The sequence below is a fragment of the Hippopotamus amphibius genome, chromosome 15 (assembly GCF_030028045.1).
Source record: "Hippopotamus amphibius kiboko isolate mHipAmp2 chromosome 15, mHipAmp2.hap2, whole genome shotgun sequence".
Lineage (NCBI taxonomy): Eukaryota > Metazoa > Chordata > Mammalia > Artiodactyla > Hippopotamidae > Hippopotamus > Hippopotamus amphibius.
The window spans coordinates 5,332,706-5,349,816 of record NC_080200.1 but is presented as its reverse complement, the minus strand read 5'-3'; the positions used below and the strand labels follow the sequence as shown (position 1 = coordinate 5,349,816).

Here is a 17,111-nt window from a genome sequence, read left to right as displayed (position 1 = left end):
CTTTGAAAGTTTGCAACGTGAAGGTTCATGTGCAGGGGACTGACTGTACAACTCTGAGTACCACCCAGTATAAGGAATATGGCCAATAGCATTGTAATAACTTTGGGGACAGATGGTTCTAGACTTATCATGACGATTATTTCATAATGTCTGCAAATGTCAGATCGCTATAGGGTATGCCTGAAACTGACATAATATTGTAGGTCAACTGTATTTAATAAAATAAATAAATAAATAAATAAATAAATAAATAATGAAGGGGAAAAAACTTTAGCTCGAAGATATTTGTTATGGTATTGTTTATAGTACCAAGAAATTGGAAATGAGGCAAATTCAGGTTAAATACATTATGATACACGTATGCCAGAGATTATCACGCAACCATCAAAAAATTTGAAGTTCCAAAAGATTTGATGAGTGGAAAAGGTGCTCACAATGTGACAGGTGGGAAAAATAAAGATTCCAAAGTAAAATAGCATACCTGTTGTAGGTCACCCTCAGGAAAATTCTCCAATGTGGGCAGGAGACATCTGGCATTGTCATGTTATAACTTTCCCTTTACAAGCAGACAGGTGTCACTAATGGAATATTATTGGCAAGCAAGTGTTTTTAAGCAAAGGGTACCAGGTATGTTGTCCCATTTTCTTAAAAAGCAGCTATAAATCTGGGCCCTAAAGACCATGATTGGGGCCAAAACTAGCATGAGAGGAGTGAAGCAAAATTTAAGGAGGCATCAAAAAACTAAGTAGTCAAGTTAATTCTATTTCAATGCTGCATTTTAAAAAATCAAAATCAATGCAAGGAAACCCACAGTAAAAAAAATATCCAAATCCAAGATCTGATCATTCTATAAAAGGTCATAATGGAGCCTGAGGTAAGAAGGGAAAATGTGTGCCTCTACATGCACTTTTTTTTTAAGAGCATAAAATTTGGTATTTTTTTTTCTTATTAACAATGTACACATGGAAATCCCAATCTCCCAATTTATCTCCCCCCAACCCTCTCCGCTTTCCCCAATTGGTATCCATAAGCTTGTTCTCTACATCTGTGTCCCTGTGTCCGCCTTGCAAACCGGATGATTTGTACCATTTTTCTATAGTTCGCATATATGTGTTAATATACAATATTTATTTTTCTCTTTCTGACTCACTTCACTCCGTATGACAGTCTCTAGGTCCATCCATGTCTCTACAAATGTTCCCGTTTCATTGATTTTAACAGCTGAGTAATAGTCCATTGTTTATATGTACCACATCTATTTTATCCATTCATCTGTTGATGGACATTTAGGTTGCTTCCATGTCCTGGCTATTGTAAATAGTGCTGCATGGAACATTGGAGTGCATGTGTCTTTTTGAATTATGGTGTTCTCTGGGTATATGCGCAACAGTGGGATTGCTGGGTCATATGGTAACTCTATTTTTAGTTTTGCGAGGAACCTCCATACTGTTCTCTATAGTGGCTGTATCAATTTACATTCCCACCAGCAGTGTAAGAGAGGTCCCTTTTCTCCACACCCTCTCCAGCATTTACTGTTTGTAGATTTTCTGATGAGGCCCATTCTAACTGGTGTGAGGTGATACTTCATTGTAGTTTTGATTTGCATTTCTCTAATACTTAGTGATGTTGAGCAGATTTTTATGTGCCTCTTGGTCATCCACATGTCTTCTTTGGAGAAATACCTATTTAGGTCTTCTGCCCATTTTTTGATTGGGTTGTTTGTTTTTCTGGTATTGAGCTGGATGAATGCTTTATATATTTTAGAGATTAATCCTTTGTCTGTTGATTCGTTGGCAAATATTTTCTCCCATTCTGAGGATTGTCTTTTCGTCTTGCTTATAGTTTCCTTTGCTGTGCAGAAGCTTTGAAGTTTCATTAGGTCCCACTTACTTATTTTTGTTTTTATTTCCATTACTCTAGGGGGTGGATCAAAAAAGAGCTTGCTGTGACTTATGTCGAAGAGAGTTCCTCCTATATTTTCCTCTAGGAGTTTTATAGTGTCTGGCCTTGCATTTAAGTCTTTAATCCATTTCGAGTTTATTTTTGTGTATGATGTTAGGGAGTGTTCTAATTTCATTCTCTTACACGTAGCTGTCCAGTTTTCCCAGCACCACTTATTGAAGAGGCTGCCTTTTCTCCATTGTATATCTTTGCCTCATTTATCATAGATTAGTTGACCGTAGTTTATCTCTGGGCTTTCTATCCTGTTCCATTGATATATATTTCTGTGTTTGTGCCAGTACCATACTGTCTTGATCACAGTGGCCTTGTAGTAGAGTTTGAAGTCAGGAAGCCTGATTCCAGCAACTCCGTCTTTCCTTCTCAAGATTGCTTTGGCTATTCAGGGTCTTTTGCGTTTCCATACAAATTGTAAAATTTCTTGCTCCAGTTCTGTGAAAAATGCAGTTGGTAATTTGATAGGGATTGCACTGAATTTGTAAGTTGCTTTGGGTAGTATAGTCATTTTCACAATGTTGATTCTACCAATCTAAGAACATGATATATTTCTCCATTTGTTCGTCTCATCTTTGATTTCTCTCATTAGTGTCTTATAGTTTTCTGAGTACAGGTCTTTTACCTCCTTATTTTATTCCTAGGTATTTTATTCTTTTTGTTGCAGTGGTGAACGGGATTGTGTCCTTAATTTCTCTTTCTGATCTTTCATTGTTAGTGTATAGAAATGCAAGAGATTTCTGAATGTTAATTTTGTATCCTGCAACTTTACCAAATTCATTGACTAGCTCAAGTAGTTTTCTGGTGGCATCTTTAGGGTTTTCTATGTATAGTATCATGTTGTCTGTGAACAATGACAGTTTTCATTTTTTTGCATTTTGGATTCCCTTTATTTCTTTTTCTTCTCTGATTGCTGTGGCAAGGACTTCCAAAACTATGTTGAATAGTAGTGGCGAGAGTGGATATCCTTTTCTTGTTCCTGATCTTAGAGGGAATGCTTTCAGTTTTTCACCATTGGGAATGATGTTTGCTGTGGGCTTGTCGTATATGGCCTTTATTATGTTGAGGTTGGTTCCCTCTATGCCCACCTTCTGAAGAGTTTTTATCATAAACCAGTGTTGAATTTTGTCAAAAGCTTTTTCTGCATCTATTGAGATGATCATGTAGTTTTTATCCTTCAATCTGTTAATATGGTGTATCACATTGATTGATTTGCATATATTGAAGAATCCTTGCATTCTACATGCAGTTTTTAAATATACTTTTTAATGGTTCATTTTTTTTGTAGAACTTGATTTTGAAAACATTAGTGATGAGTTTGCTTCTAGTAAAACCAAGAAAGTAAAATTTTCATAAATTCTGGGTAAGGGATAAATAAAATACATAAATTTAAAATAGTACTTTACATTCTAGTATGCTTCCTTTTCACTTTTTTTTAAACTACTTTAATGTTCAGGGGTGGGAAGCAACATTGTCAGTGGTCAATAAATATTTCTTGATGAATGGATTTGTATTTGGGTGGGGGAGGGGGACACCATAAATCATTTGGATTGTAAGAGGACAAAGGTATATCACTTTATGGGATTTAAGAATGATGCAGGTTTGATTCTAAGTCTCTTTTCTCCATCTAGTGGAGGCCTATGAGACATGGAGTTGAAGGAATGCACCAAGTGTAGCTTGATGCTTGTAGTGAGAAAAAATCCTATTGTGGAGATCATAACTTTACCCACTTACCTTAGAAATATAGGATTCCTGAAAGCAACTGTTTTAGACCAACACATAACACTGTTGCAAAAACAGGTAAGCCTTGCACGGATCTTCTTCAGAAAGAACATTAATTCAACCATTATAGATTTATAGATCCTAATAACTAAGAGATAATGGAGATCCAACCTTTCTCTTTGTCTGTTTCAAGTTGTTGCAATCAAATGCAAAACGTTGACAACCCATTGGCTACTGTATCAGTTGGGGCAATCTCCACAAGTAATGTTTCATAGCAAACCACTCCTGAAACTAAGTGTCTGAAGACAATGAGGCTTAATCATTGTTCTTGAGTCTGTGGGTTGGCTGGGTATGTCTGCTGATCTTGGCTGGGCTCACTCTTGTGACCACAGTCAGCTGCAAGTTGGCTAGGTGGCTGATTACAGACAACCTCAGCTGGTATAACAGGATAACTAAGCTGACTTCCATATGTTTCTCACATACCTCCAGAGAGTTATCCTGGGCATATTCTCATGGCAGAGGCAGGGATGCAAGAGCAAGCAAGATTAACCATGTAAAGGGCAAAAAGGATGGCACACTCACTTTCAAAACCTCTGTTTGATTCACACTTGCTAACATTCCATTGGCCAAAGCAAGTCTCAAAGCCAAGTCTGAGTCAGAGCAGGAAGGGGTTACAAAGTTGCAGGGAAGGGGTGTGGAGACATGGAGGTCCTTCTTGAGGGCTTTGATACAATCAATCTACCAATATTGGCTAAAGGTAAGAGCTGTGCAGTCTCATTTCAATATCCCTTAGAACTGTCACCTCTGTGTTGAACACTCTGGATAAGCCAAGCATTGAAGACCCACCTATCATAAATGAACTCTTGTTTGTAAACATTGTGCCAGCCCCTTCCCAAGATGCAGCTGCCACAAGTAGCAAAAACTGAGCCTCTGACAACCAAGTTTAATGTTGCTGTCAAATTGTCCAGCACATGATTATTACTGCACTAATTGAATCATAAGTGGTAAGTTGACTCAAAGTAAGTATTTAGTCTCTTCTCTATATCCCCAAGAATCCCTGAGGTCAAAGGAAGAGAAGGCTAGAGGCCAGGAGTCTAGAAGAGGAGCTCTGTGATCAAGAGCTCAAAGCCCAACTCAGCCACCTACAGCTGTGTGTTGCTGAGAAAGTTACTTAACCTCTCTGGGGCTCAGGGTCCTCAGCTTTGAAATGGAGAGTATTCATTCACTCCCTCATTCATTCAACATATTTATGGAGAAACTAATAAATACAATTCCCTGTACAGATGGAGCTCAGAGTTTATGTTGGAGACACCTAAAAAAAAGAGAAATTATAGTACAGGGCTAGAAAGCATGGAGCTGTAAAAAAGAAAAAGTTAATAAACAAGAACCTAGAGTAAATAGAGTTGGGAGATCAGAAAGGGGAATTCTCAAGTCCTGTGATGATAGCAGAGCCCAACAAGAAGAAAGACTTCTTTCCTGGCAAGGACTCAGCCAATGAAAAGCTGTGGACTCTGTTTTTTATAGCCCTCTCAACTTCCTTTTCCTCTCTATAAAAGTATTCTTCCCTCACCATGCAGGAACTGACATGTGGCTCACCACGTTGGCAGACCCTGAATTGCAATTCTCCACATTCCAAATAAACTCATTTTTGCTGAAAAAATATCTGTCAGTCTATTTGCTCCAACTCAAGCCTTAGGAGACACACAGAGGTGACAGCTAATCCTATTTCAAGAGATTCAAAGAATAATATAATATTGTAAATAAACTATGCGTCATTTAAAAAAAGAGAGAGAGATTCAAAGAATGTTTCCTAGTAGAAGTGATGACTGAGCCGAGACTCAAAAAGAGGATAATAGTGAATCATATTTTGAGGAAAATGTCATAAGAAGAGGGAATAGCAGGTGTGAAGTCCCCAAATCAATGTTCCCTTCCTGGTTTTGAAAACAAGCTGAGCTATCAGCATGGCAAATAGAAGAATATTCTAGAACATTCATGGATACAACACAAATCCCCTGGGGATCTCGTTAAAATGCAGTCTCTGGTTCAGCAGATCTGGGGCGGGACCTGATTTCCTGCTTTTCTAGCAAGGTGATGTTGATGCTTTTGGTCCACGGACCACACACTCTGAGTAGGGAGGTATTAGAGTGGCCACGGAAGGGAGATCTACATACTAAATTTTCACCTCCTTTTTTTTTCAATTGAAGTATAGTTAATTTATAGTATTCTGTTACTTTCAGGAGTACAGCACAGTAGATTATACTTCACATAACGTTATTATAAAATATTGACTATATTCCCTGTGCTGCAGCTTACATTCTTGTCACCTATTTATTTTACACCTAGTAGTTTGTACCTCTTAATTCCCTTCAACCGCTCCTATTTACCAACATAACTCTTTGACGTGTTCCTGCCCGTAAGTCTATGTGCTCTCATTACAATTTTACTGACCATTCCTTTAAGAACTGGAGAGTTCCTTGTTGAAAGGTAAGCCAGTCAGTCAGAAAACTAATCATTTATTGAGGGCAACTCTGTGTGTCAAGCATGTGATAGATGCTGGAGAGGCACTCTTGAAACCACACATCAATGGGCGTAGGACAAAACAAAATAGTAGCCAGAAGTTCTTGGTCCTGCCATTGTACTGCAATCTGTTATCTCCACAAAACTCTGGAAAGCCAAAGAGTTGCAGAACGTGGAAGAAAAAATGGTAAGATGGAAAAGAAAGTTTTGTTTCTCACCAGGGCATGAAGCCATGGGAAAACCACCCCACCCATCCGTCCATGATCCAAATTGCCCAGAGAGTTCTGGGGCTGGCGGGATCCTGAATTTCCACATTAAGCCAAGAAGGGAAGATTTCAGAGAAGGCTCCTGCAGGCATCTGCTTTCCTGAAATATTGTTCCATGGTGCATTTGAAAGCAAGAAAGGATTTCAACCCTGTAAGAGAAATCAGAATCAAAATCAGTGGTAGGATTAGTACAAATGTGAGTCCAGAGGTCAGATCTATGTGGGCATGGGTCTTATAAATACAGAGATAAATATAGCAACAAAAACTAGAAGGATAAATATTTAAATGTTAACAGCGATTACCCCTAGTGTGGCAGGCACTGTTGGTAGACTCAAAACCTATCCTCAACCTCTTTACTATTGATATTCCCATTCAAGAAGCTAGAAAGCAGAATACTTGTTTTGTCAATTTCTTTTGTAACTATGAGAGGTCATATGATGCAGCTCTGACCAATTAGGTGAAAGAGAAATCTGCTAAGGGGCTTCTGGAAAAGCTTTCATTTCCTGTTAAAGGGAGAAGGTTGAAAGGAGAGTTTACTGCTCTGCCCCATCCCTCTACTTCCTGCCTTGAACGTGGTCTTGATGTCTGGAGCTATGACAGCCATCTTGCAACATAAAAACAACTGATAAAAAACCAACATGCCATTGGTGGAATGGAAAACTAGGGAGAACTTAGATCCTTAACAACATCACTAAACAATAGAACCAATACCAGAAACACCTGACTCTGGGCTTCTATTCTTGCAAGAAAAAGAATTTCCTATTTATTAAAGCCACTGGATCTTAGTTGCTTGGGCTTAGAATACATCACTAAAAAAAATAAAAATAAAAATAAGACATTCTAGTGGGGGATGGAAGACCATAATAAATAAATTAAATAAATAAGGAAATTATAGTGTTAGAAAGTGGAAAGCACTGAAAAGAAAATCAAGGCAAAGTGGGTGGAGGAAGCAAGAATACCAGGGTAAGGGAATGGGAGGCTGCACAAAATAGACTTGTGACAGGAAATTTCTTTAATAAGACATGATTGGAACAAAGATTTGAAGGAGGTGAGGGAAGTGAGGGAGTTTTCCATGCAGGTATCAGGACAAAAACATTCAAGGCATTCAAGAGCATTCAGTTCAAGGCTCCTTAGGAGGAAGTGGGCCTGGCATCTTTGAAGAATCTTGAGCAGGACAGTATGGGTGGAGCAGAGTGAAGTGAGAGGTCAATTAATAGAAGACAAGGTCAAAAGAAAAAGAGATTCAGATGAGACAAGACCTTGTGGGCCACTTTGGCTTTTACTCTAAGGTGGGAGCCATGGAGTGTTGTAGCCAGAGATGGGACGTGACCTAACTCAGGTGTTCACGAGCGCACTCTGGCTACTGCAGGGAGAACAGACAAAGGGTAGGGCCACAAAAAGGCGAGAGAGGCAGCAGGAAGATGAGACAAATAGGACTTGGACCACAGTGTAAGAAATGAAGGGGAAAGAGGAGCAATCAGACTCCAGATCCATTTTGGGAAAGAGTCTTCAGGATGTTCTGATGGATCAGAGATGCGGGAGAGTGAGAAGAAAAGCAGAGGCAAGGTTAATCTGATGGCTATTTGTATTTTCTATCATTCCCGAGCAATAGAAAAATAGAGGACCCTCTGTGGTAATGAGAGGTGGGCGAATCAGAAGCTCGCTTGGAACATGTTACATCTGCAACATCTATTACACATGTAAGTGGGGGCATTTGGTAGGTGGCAGGTTATATGAGTCTAGAATTCAGGAGAGGGGGCTAAACTGCACGTTATTTAAAATGTGGGGTCATTGCTAATAGATGGTGTTTGGAACCATGGGATTGGATGTGATCCATTGTGTAGAGGAAAATGTGTGCTTCACTGGAAACTGATGCACTGTCAGAGGATACCCCTCCGGGTTATCCGAGTCTGACCTCTGGTGGAGCTATTTTACACTTCTGTAAATTTTAAATAACTGACAGTGATGGAAAATAATTTCATGGAAAAGTCAGTTCTGCCTCTACTTGCATATTGATTTCAATATTATTGACATTACACATGTGTGTTATAATTCATATGTATTAATACACAAATAATACACATATATGAATTTTATATATTATATAATTCTCTATAATGTCTGAGTATTTACAATTATATGTATAATTATATATCAAATAATATGAATAATTATATATAATGTCCATATATTTACAATTTTATGTACAATTTATGTATTATATAATATAAATTTGTATATATTATAGATTTATATTTATATGTTATGTAATATAAAATTTATATATTATATAATATGAAATAATTATATATACAATGTCTGTATATTTATAAGCATATGTACAGTTTATATATAATAGATGAAATTTATATATACTATATATTTACATGTCATATAATATAAAATTTATATATTATAATATGAATAATTTATATAATGCCTGTATGTTTACAATTATATGCATAATTATATAACATATATAATTATATGTTACATATATTGCATATAATTATCAATAAGGAAACCAGGCAGATACTATAACTGGTTCAAAAGAGAACACAAAGAACTTACATATATATGAAGTAGTAATATTATGTATTATGCATATATTGTGAACATTATATACATTATATCTGTGCCATATATTATGTATACATTATATACATTGTACACCTTACATGTATGATGTAACATATATATATATGTCTGTTCTTTGCATTCTCTTGTGAACCAGTTATAAGATCTGCTGGTTCCCTCACTGATTAATGAGCAGAATAAAATTTTTAACATATGCTTATCTTATATCTGTGAGTCATGATTTTACCTTTTTTAGTTTGCATAGCTACTGAAGGGCAGAGCTGGGATTTAAACCCAGGCAGCCTGGCTCCCGAACCCTCACCTTTAAGCCCCAAACTTTATCAAATGAGTTAACACCCATGTATGTGTTTAGCTCACAGTAGGTACTCAATGCACAGTGCTGTGTAGTGTTGCTAAGAAGCAGACATTCCGTCTGACCAGAACCTACGTACAACACGCAGTCTCTCACCATTTTGGAAGTAGAGGTTATGGATAACAGTACGACCCCTGAGGTCTGGGACTGGGAGCTGGGTTTAGTCTTCCTGGTCATGCATCTCTTGTATTCTTCCAGTACCTGAAGGTGGAGACACATCATGAATCACTCTTAGATGCATGGGCATGTGTGGGCAGAGGCATGACCCCTGGAAGGAGGGGAACTGGGAGGGCAGCTGCTACATACCTGGCGGTTGAGCAGACAATGAATGAGGAAGATGAAGGCCCCTTGCAGGCTGTTGATGATGGTAAACAGGTAAGCCATGACACTGGCCATGGGTCCAAACTGGAAAATGCCTAACACCCAGGAGCACCCCAAGATGAAGATCTGGGCAAAGGCTTTGATCGTCAGTAACCTGGAGGGGAATATTTGCAGAGGATAAGATTCTGGGAAGTGGCTGTTGTCCTCATGGGCCACCATGCTCCCAGGTATAGTCTGAAGCTGCCACCATGTGACCCATCACCTCTGTGAGAATAAATGTGGAACAGGGGCTCCAAGCCTCGAGGTAGGGAAATCAAATCCTACAGACATTGAAAAGTTGGCCTACAGATACACATGGACACAAAGATGTGTGGACACATGTACTGAATGCAATATTGTCTGTAGAAATAAAAGGCTAGAAGGCACTACTTACAATAGTCAAGACATGGAAACAACCTAAATGTCCATCAACAGAGGAATGGTTAAAGAAGATGTGGTACATATATACAATGGAATATTACCCAGCCATAAGAAAAGAATGAAATAATGCCATTTGCAGCAACATGGATGGACCTAGAGATTATCATACTAAATGAAGTATGAGAAAATAAGTCAGAAAGAGTAAGTCAGAAGTAAGTCAGAAAGAGAAAGACAAATATATGATATCACTTATATGTGGACTCTACAATATGACACAAATGAACTTATCTATGAAATGGAAACAGACTCACAGACATAGAGCACAGACTTGTGGTTGCCAAGGGGGAGGGGAGGGATGGAGTAGGAGTTGGGATTAGCAGATGCAAACTATTATGTATAGAATGGATGAACAACAAGGTCCTATACTGTATAGCACAGAGAACTATATTCAACATCCCATAATAAACTGTAATGGAAAAGAATATGAAAAAGAATATGTATATGTATAACTGTGTCACTTTGTTGCACAGCGGAAATTAACATGACATTGTAAAGCAACTATAAATTTTTAAAAGGCTAGAAGGACCCACCTGCCCAAGAATTTGGGACACATTAAGTGAACCATGAAGCCATCATATGAAATACTATGAAGCCTTCCTCTTATTGGAGGCAAAAATCACATACCATAAAATTAACCATTTTGTCCAGTGAAGGCGTGCAATTGAGTGGCACTGAGCACATTCACAATGTAGGAATGTCACCGCTATTCAGTACCAAGACATTTTTATCACCCCAAAAAGAAACTATGTACCTATCAAGCAGTCATTCTCCATTCCCTTCTCCCCCAATTAAAACAACTCAAATGTCCATTAACAGATGAATGGATAAACACACTGTGGTCCATCCATATAGTGGAATATTATTCCATCATAAGAAGGAGTGAAGCACTGATACTCCTTGAAAACATGATGCTCAGTGAGAGAAGCCACTCACAAAAGGCCAAATAGTGTATCACTCAGTTGATAAGAAATGTCCAGATTAGGCAAATCTATGGAGATAGAGAGTAGATTATAAAAACATTTTTTAAATGAGGTGAGAGTCACAATGTACTAGAGTGGCTAAGGGTACAGGCTCTGGGCCAGACTGCCCGCACATAAATCCTGACAGATGGATTCACTAGCTTTATGGCCTTTGTGGGTTGCTTAACTTCATTGTGCCCTAGTTTCCTCAAATTGATACAGAGGTAATAATACAATACCTAATACATATGGCTGATTCACTCTGTTGTACAGCAGAAACTAACACAACATCGTAAAGCAATTATACTCCAACAAAGATTAAAAAAATAAACAGTAAACAATAAAAACAGTACCTATATAGGGGTATTTCTTGCTCTTCAGATTAAACAATGAGATGAAAAGCCCCTAAGGGTGCTTAAAACAGTGTCTGGCACAAAATAAGTGTTTCTGTTAGTTGTTTTTTGTTTGGTTTTGTTTTTTAATCTTTTGGCCACACCACATGGCTTTCAGGATCTTAGTTCCCCAACCAGAGATGGAACCCACGTCCCCTGCAATGGAAGCACAGAGTCCTAACCACTGGAACGCCAGGGAATTCCATTTTGTTAGTTGTTTTCAACTTTGAGTATTGATATGATGTAAGCTACATATTATGCAGAAAAAAACAAAGTGCAGAATAATACGTACAGTATCCTATCATTTATGCAATACAAGATGGATTTGTAAGTATAGAATAATCTGGAAGGAAGGTCAATTTGAGTGATAATGTTTGCTTAGGGTAGGAGAGATCTGGGGACACAGGAATCCAAGGAAGAGATAATAACTTTATATGTGTTCCCTTTTTCACTAGTTAATTTTTCTTACCATTGCATGTATTAACTTTGTTTTAACTTTTTGCATTAACTTTTAAAAAAATAACTTTTAAAAAAATTAAAGATGACTGAGGGATTGGACACTGACAGGAAAACAAGTAAAGGATGTCATCAGGTTACTGGTGATAAAAGCTAGACAATGTCTGGTTTTAGTAGATTCTTTAAATGAACATTAGATGAATGATGAAGTTAAGAAAACATATGGCTTAGAAGAATATGAAAAAGTCTCACATCTGTAAGATAAAATATATATACATGAAACTAAAACACTGAGATTGTAAATTTCATCTATTAATCAGCAAAACAACAAAAATGATAAACCCTAGTGTTGGTAAAGCTGCAGGTAAACAAGCACTATTGCAAATGGAAACATGTACTGGAAAACAATTTGTAATATATACTAACAGTGTTACAATCCAACCTACCCTTTGACTCAGGCAAATTTCATGCCTATTATTGTATTTAATAACAAGAGATTGGAATAAGATTTACCTACAAGGGTATTTCAAGACAGTATGAATTATATTGAAAGAAAGAGAGAGAGAGGGAGAGTGAGGGAGAGGAAAGAAGAAAGGAAGGAAGGAAGGAAGGAAGGAAGGAAGAGAAAGGAAGAAAGAAACTAACTTAAATGTCTATAAATAAGGCATGATTTAAATAAATTGTGCTATGCCCTTACACTGAAACACTATTTATTTAAAAAGATATTGTCAACAGGAACAAGACAAGGGTGCCCACTCTCATCATTATTATTTAACATAGTTTTGGAAGTCTTAGCCACAGCAATAAGAAAAGAAAATGAAATAAAAGGAATCCAAATTGGAAAAGAAGAAGTAAAATTGTCACTCTTTGCAGATGACATGATATTATACATAGAAAACCCGAAAGACTTTAACAGAAAACTGCTAGCACTAAGTAATGAATTTAGTAATGTAGCAGGATACAGAATTAATGCGCAGAAATCTCTTGCATTCCTATACACTAACAATGAGAGAGCAGAAAGAGAAATTAAGGAAACTCTCCCATTTACCATTACAACAACAAGAATAAAATACCTGGGAATAAAATAAGGAGGTAAAAGACCTGTACTCAGAAAACTATAAGACACTAATGAGAGAAATCAAAGACGATACAAACAGATGGAGATACATACCATGTTCTTGGATTGGAAGAATCAACATTGTGAAAATGACTATACTACCCAAAACAATTTACAGATTCAACGCAATCCCCATCAAATTACCAACGGCATTTTCACAGAACTGGAACAAGAAATTTTACAATTTGTATGGAAACGCAAAAGACCCTGAATAGCCAAAGCAATCTTGAGAAGGAAAGACGGAGTTGCTGGAATCAGGCTTCCTGACTTCAAACTCTACTACAAGGCCACTGTGATCAAGACAGTATGGTACTGGCACAAACACAGAAATATATATCAATGGAACAGGATAGAAAGCCCAGAGATAAACTACGGTCAACTAATCTATGATAAATGAGGCAAAGATATACAATGGAGAAAAGGCAGTCTCTTCAATAAGTGGTGCTGGGAAAACTGGACAGCTACGTGTAAGAGAATGAAATTAGAACACTCCCTAACATCATACACAAAAATAAACTCGAAATGGATTAAAGACTTAAATGCAAGGCCAGACACTATAAAACTCCTAGAGGAAAATATAGGAGGAACTCTCTTCGACATAAGTCACAGCAAGCTCTTTTTTGATCCACCCCCTAGAGTAATGGAAATAAAAACAAAAACAAATAAGTGGGACCTAATGAAACTTCAAAGCTTCTGCACAGCAAAGGAAACTATAAGCAAGACGAAAGGACAATCCTCAGAATGGGAGAAAATATTTGCCAACGAATCAACAGACAAAGGATCAATCTCTAAAATATATAAAGCATTCATCCAGCTCAATACCAGAAAAACAAACAACCCAATCAAAAAATGGGCAGAAGACCTAAATAGGTATTTCTCCAAAGAAGACATGTGGATGACCAAGAGGCACATAAAAATCTGCTCAACATCACTAAGTATTAGAGAAATGCAAATCAAAACTACAATGAGGTATCACCTCACACCAGTTAGAATGGGCCTCATCAGAAAATCTACAAACAGTAAATGCTGGAGAGGGTGTGGAGAAAAGGGACCTCTCTTACACTGCTAGTGGGAATGTAAATTGATACAGCCACTATAGAGAACAGTATGGAGGTTCCTCGCAAAACTAAAAATAGAGTTACCATATGACCCAGCAATCCCACTGTTGCGCATATACCCAGAGAACACCATAATTCAAAAAGACACATGCACTCCAATGTTCCTTGCAGCACTATTTACAATAGCCAGGACATGGAAGCAACCTAAATGTCCATCAACAGATGAATGGATAAAATAGATGTGGTACATATAAACAATGGACTATTACTCAGCTGTGAAAAGCAATAAAACAGGGACATTTGTAGAGACATGGATGGACCTAGAGACTGTCATACAGAGTGAAGTGAGTCAGAAAGAGAAAAATAAATATTGTATATTAACACATATATGCAGAATATAGAAAAATGATACAAATCAACAAGTTTGCAAGGCGGAAATAGAGACACAGATGTACAGAACAAACATATGGACACCAAGTGGGGGAAACAGGATAGGTTGGGGGGGAATGAATTGGAAGGTTGGGATACCAAATTGTACACTCTAAATATACGCAGTTTATTGCCTGTTAACTGTATCTAAATAAAGTTCTTTAAAAAAAATAAAGACAGTATGATACTGGCACAAAAATAGAAAGGAAGATCAATGGAACAGGATAGAGAACCCAGAGGTAAACCCAAGCACATATGGGCACTTTATCTTTGACAAAGGGGTCAAGAATATACAATGGAAAAAAGACGGCCTCTTCAATAAGCGGTGCTGGGAAAATTGGTCAGCTACATGTAAAAGAATGAAATTAGAACACTTCCTCACACCATACGCAAAAATAAACTCAAAATGGATTAAAGACCTACATGTAAGGCCAGACACTATAAAACTCCTAGAGGAAAACATAGACAGAACACTCTATGACATACATCAAAGCAAGATCCTTTTTGACCCACCTCCTAGAATCATGGAAATAAAATCAAGAATAAACAAATGGGACCTAATGAAACTTAAAAGCTTTTGCACAGCAAAAGAAACCACAAACAAGAGAAGAAGGCAACCCTCAGAATGGGAGAAAATATTTGCCAACGAAGCAACGGACAAAGGATTAACCTCCAAAATATACAAGCAGCTCATGCAGCTTAATACCAAAAAAGCAAATAATCCAATCCGCAAATGGGCAGAAGACCTAAATAGACATTTCTCCAAAGAAGACATACAGATGGCCAACACACACATGAAAAGATGCTCAACATCACTCATCATTAGAGAAATGCAAGTCAAAGCCATAATGAGGTATCACCTCACACCAGTCAGAATGGCCATCATCAAAAAATCTAGAAACAATAAATGTTGGAGAGGGTGTGGAGAAAAGGGAACTCTTCTGCACTGTTAGTTGGAATTTAAGTTGGTACAGCCACCCTGGAAAACAGTTTGGAGGTTCCTTAAAAAGCTAAAAATAGACCTACCATATGATCCAGTAATCCCACAACTGGGCATATACCCAGAGAAAACCATAATCCAAAAAGAAACATGTACTATAATGTTCATTCCAGCACTATTTTTACAATAGCCAGGACATGGAAGCAACCTACATGCCCATCAACAGATGAATGGATAAAGAATATGTGGCACATATATACAGTGGAATATTACTCAGCCATAAAAGGGAATGAAATGGAGCTATATGTAATGAGGTGGATAGACCTAGAGACTGTCATACAGAGTGAAGTAAGCCAGAAAGAGAAAAACAAATACTGTATGCTAACTTATATATAAGGAATCAAAAAAAAAAAAAAGGTATTGATGAACCATTTTGACAGGGCAAGAATAAGAATGCAGATGCAGAGAATGGACTGGAGGACACAGGGTTGGGGGGTGGGGGGCGAAGGGGAAGCTGGGGCGAAGTGAGAGAGTAGCATAGACATATATACACCACCAACTGTAAAATAGATAGCTAGTGGGAAGTTGCTGTATAACAAAGAGAGATCAACTCAATGATGGTTGATGCCTTAGAAGGCCAGGTCAGAGAGGGTGGGAGGGAGTCTCGGGAGGGAGGGGATAAGGGCATATATGTATAAATACAGCTGATTCACTTTGGGGTACCTCAAAAGCTGGTACAAGAGTGTAAAGCAATTATATTCCAATAAAGAGCTTAAAAAAACAAAGATATTGTCAACAAATTTCTAACTAAGTAGAAAAATATTCATGACACGTTATTAAGAGAAAATGGTTGTAAAAATGAAATACTATGATTCTGGTTTTGTAAATATGTACATATAAGTATGTGCAGGAGAAGAATTAGAGAATATATTAATGGTTCTAATATAGGAAATATTCACTCCTCCTACGAACTGTGCTAAATGCCTCATAAGCCATGTGAAGTGGGCAATATTAATATGGTCATTCTACAGATGAGGAAACTGAGTTTCAGAGAGGTTAGGTAACTTACCTAAGGTCACACAGCTTTTAAGTGGCAGAACTGAGGTTTTAGACTCCCTGATCTAGACACTGTTCTATTCCATTTGGGGCACAGGACCAGGCTTACAAATGGGACTCAATAAATATTTGGGGAAAGAAGGAAAGGAGACTAGAAGAGGAGAGGAAAGGAAAGATGGATGGTACCTGGTGTTTTTGAGCCTGGAGACTTCAGCATTGACACTAGAAAGCTGCTGCCTCAGGATCCACAATGTCACAGTCAGGAGGATGGAATTGATCTACAGAGTCAAGCAGAAGGGATCAACACATTGGATATACAAACGGATAATAGCCAGACCATCTGTAAAAATACATCTCTGACCCACAGTCTGCAGCCACTACTCCAGGAAGCCAAACAATAACTCCAATAGCAAATGACCCCAAATGACCAGGGCTTGACTAATAACTGACAGGCCCCCCTCATTTCTGCCCCTGTAGAATTTAGGACCAAAAGGA

The 17,111-nt window shown here is 37.8% G+C and overlaps 1 protein-coding gene across 1 annotated transcript in view; it reads right to left on the bottom strand.

Annotated features, from left to right (window-relative positions):
* Positions 1 to 6,179: 6,179 nt before the first annotated feature.
* Positions 6,180 to 17,111, bottom strand: part of LOC130837120 (adhesion G protein-coupled receptor E1-like) — a 66,346-nt gene continuing 55,414 nt past the window's right edge. Inside the window, exons 23-26 of the mRNA XM_057709925.1 lie at positions 16,803 to 16,894; positions 9,715 to 9,883; positions 9,505 to 9,609; positions 6,180 to 6,607 (exon numbers count right to left, since the gene is read on the bottom strand). Coding sequence (XP_057565908.1) covers positions 6,602 to 6,607; positions 9,505 to 9,609; positions 9,715 to 9,883; positions 16,803 to 16,894 — 372 coding nt within the window. The 3' untranslated portion in view covers positions 6,180 to 6,601. The remainder of the gene's footprint in view (positions 6,608 to 9,504; positions 9,610 to 9,714; positions 9,884 to 16,802; positions 16,895 to 17,111) is intronic.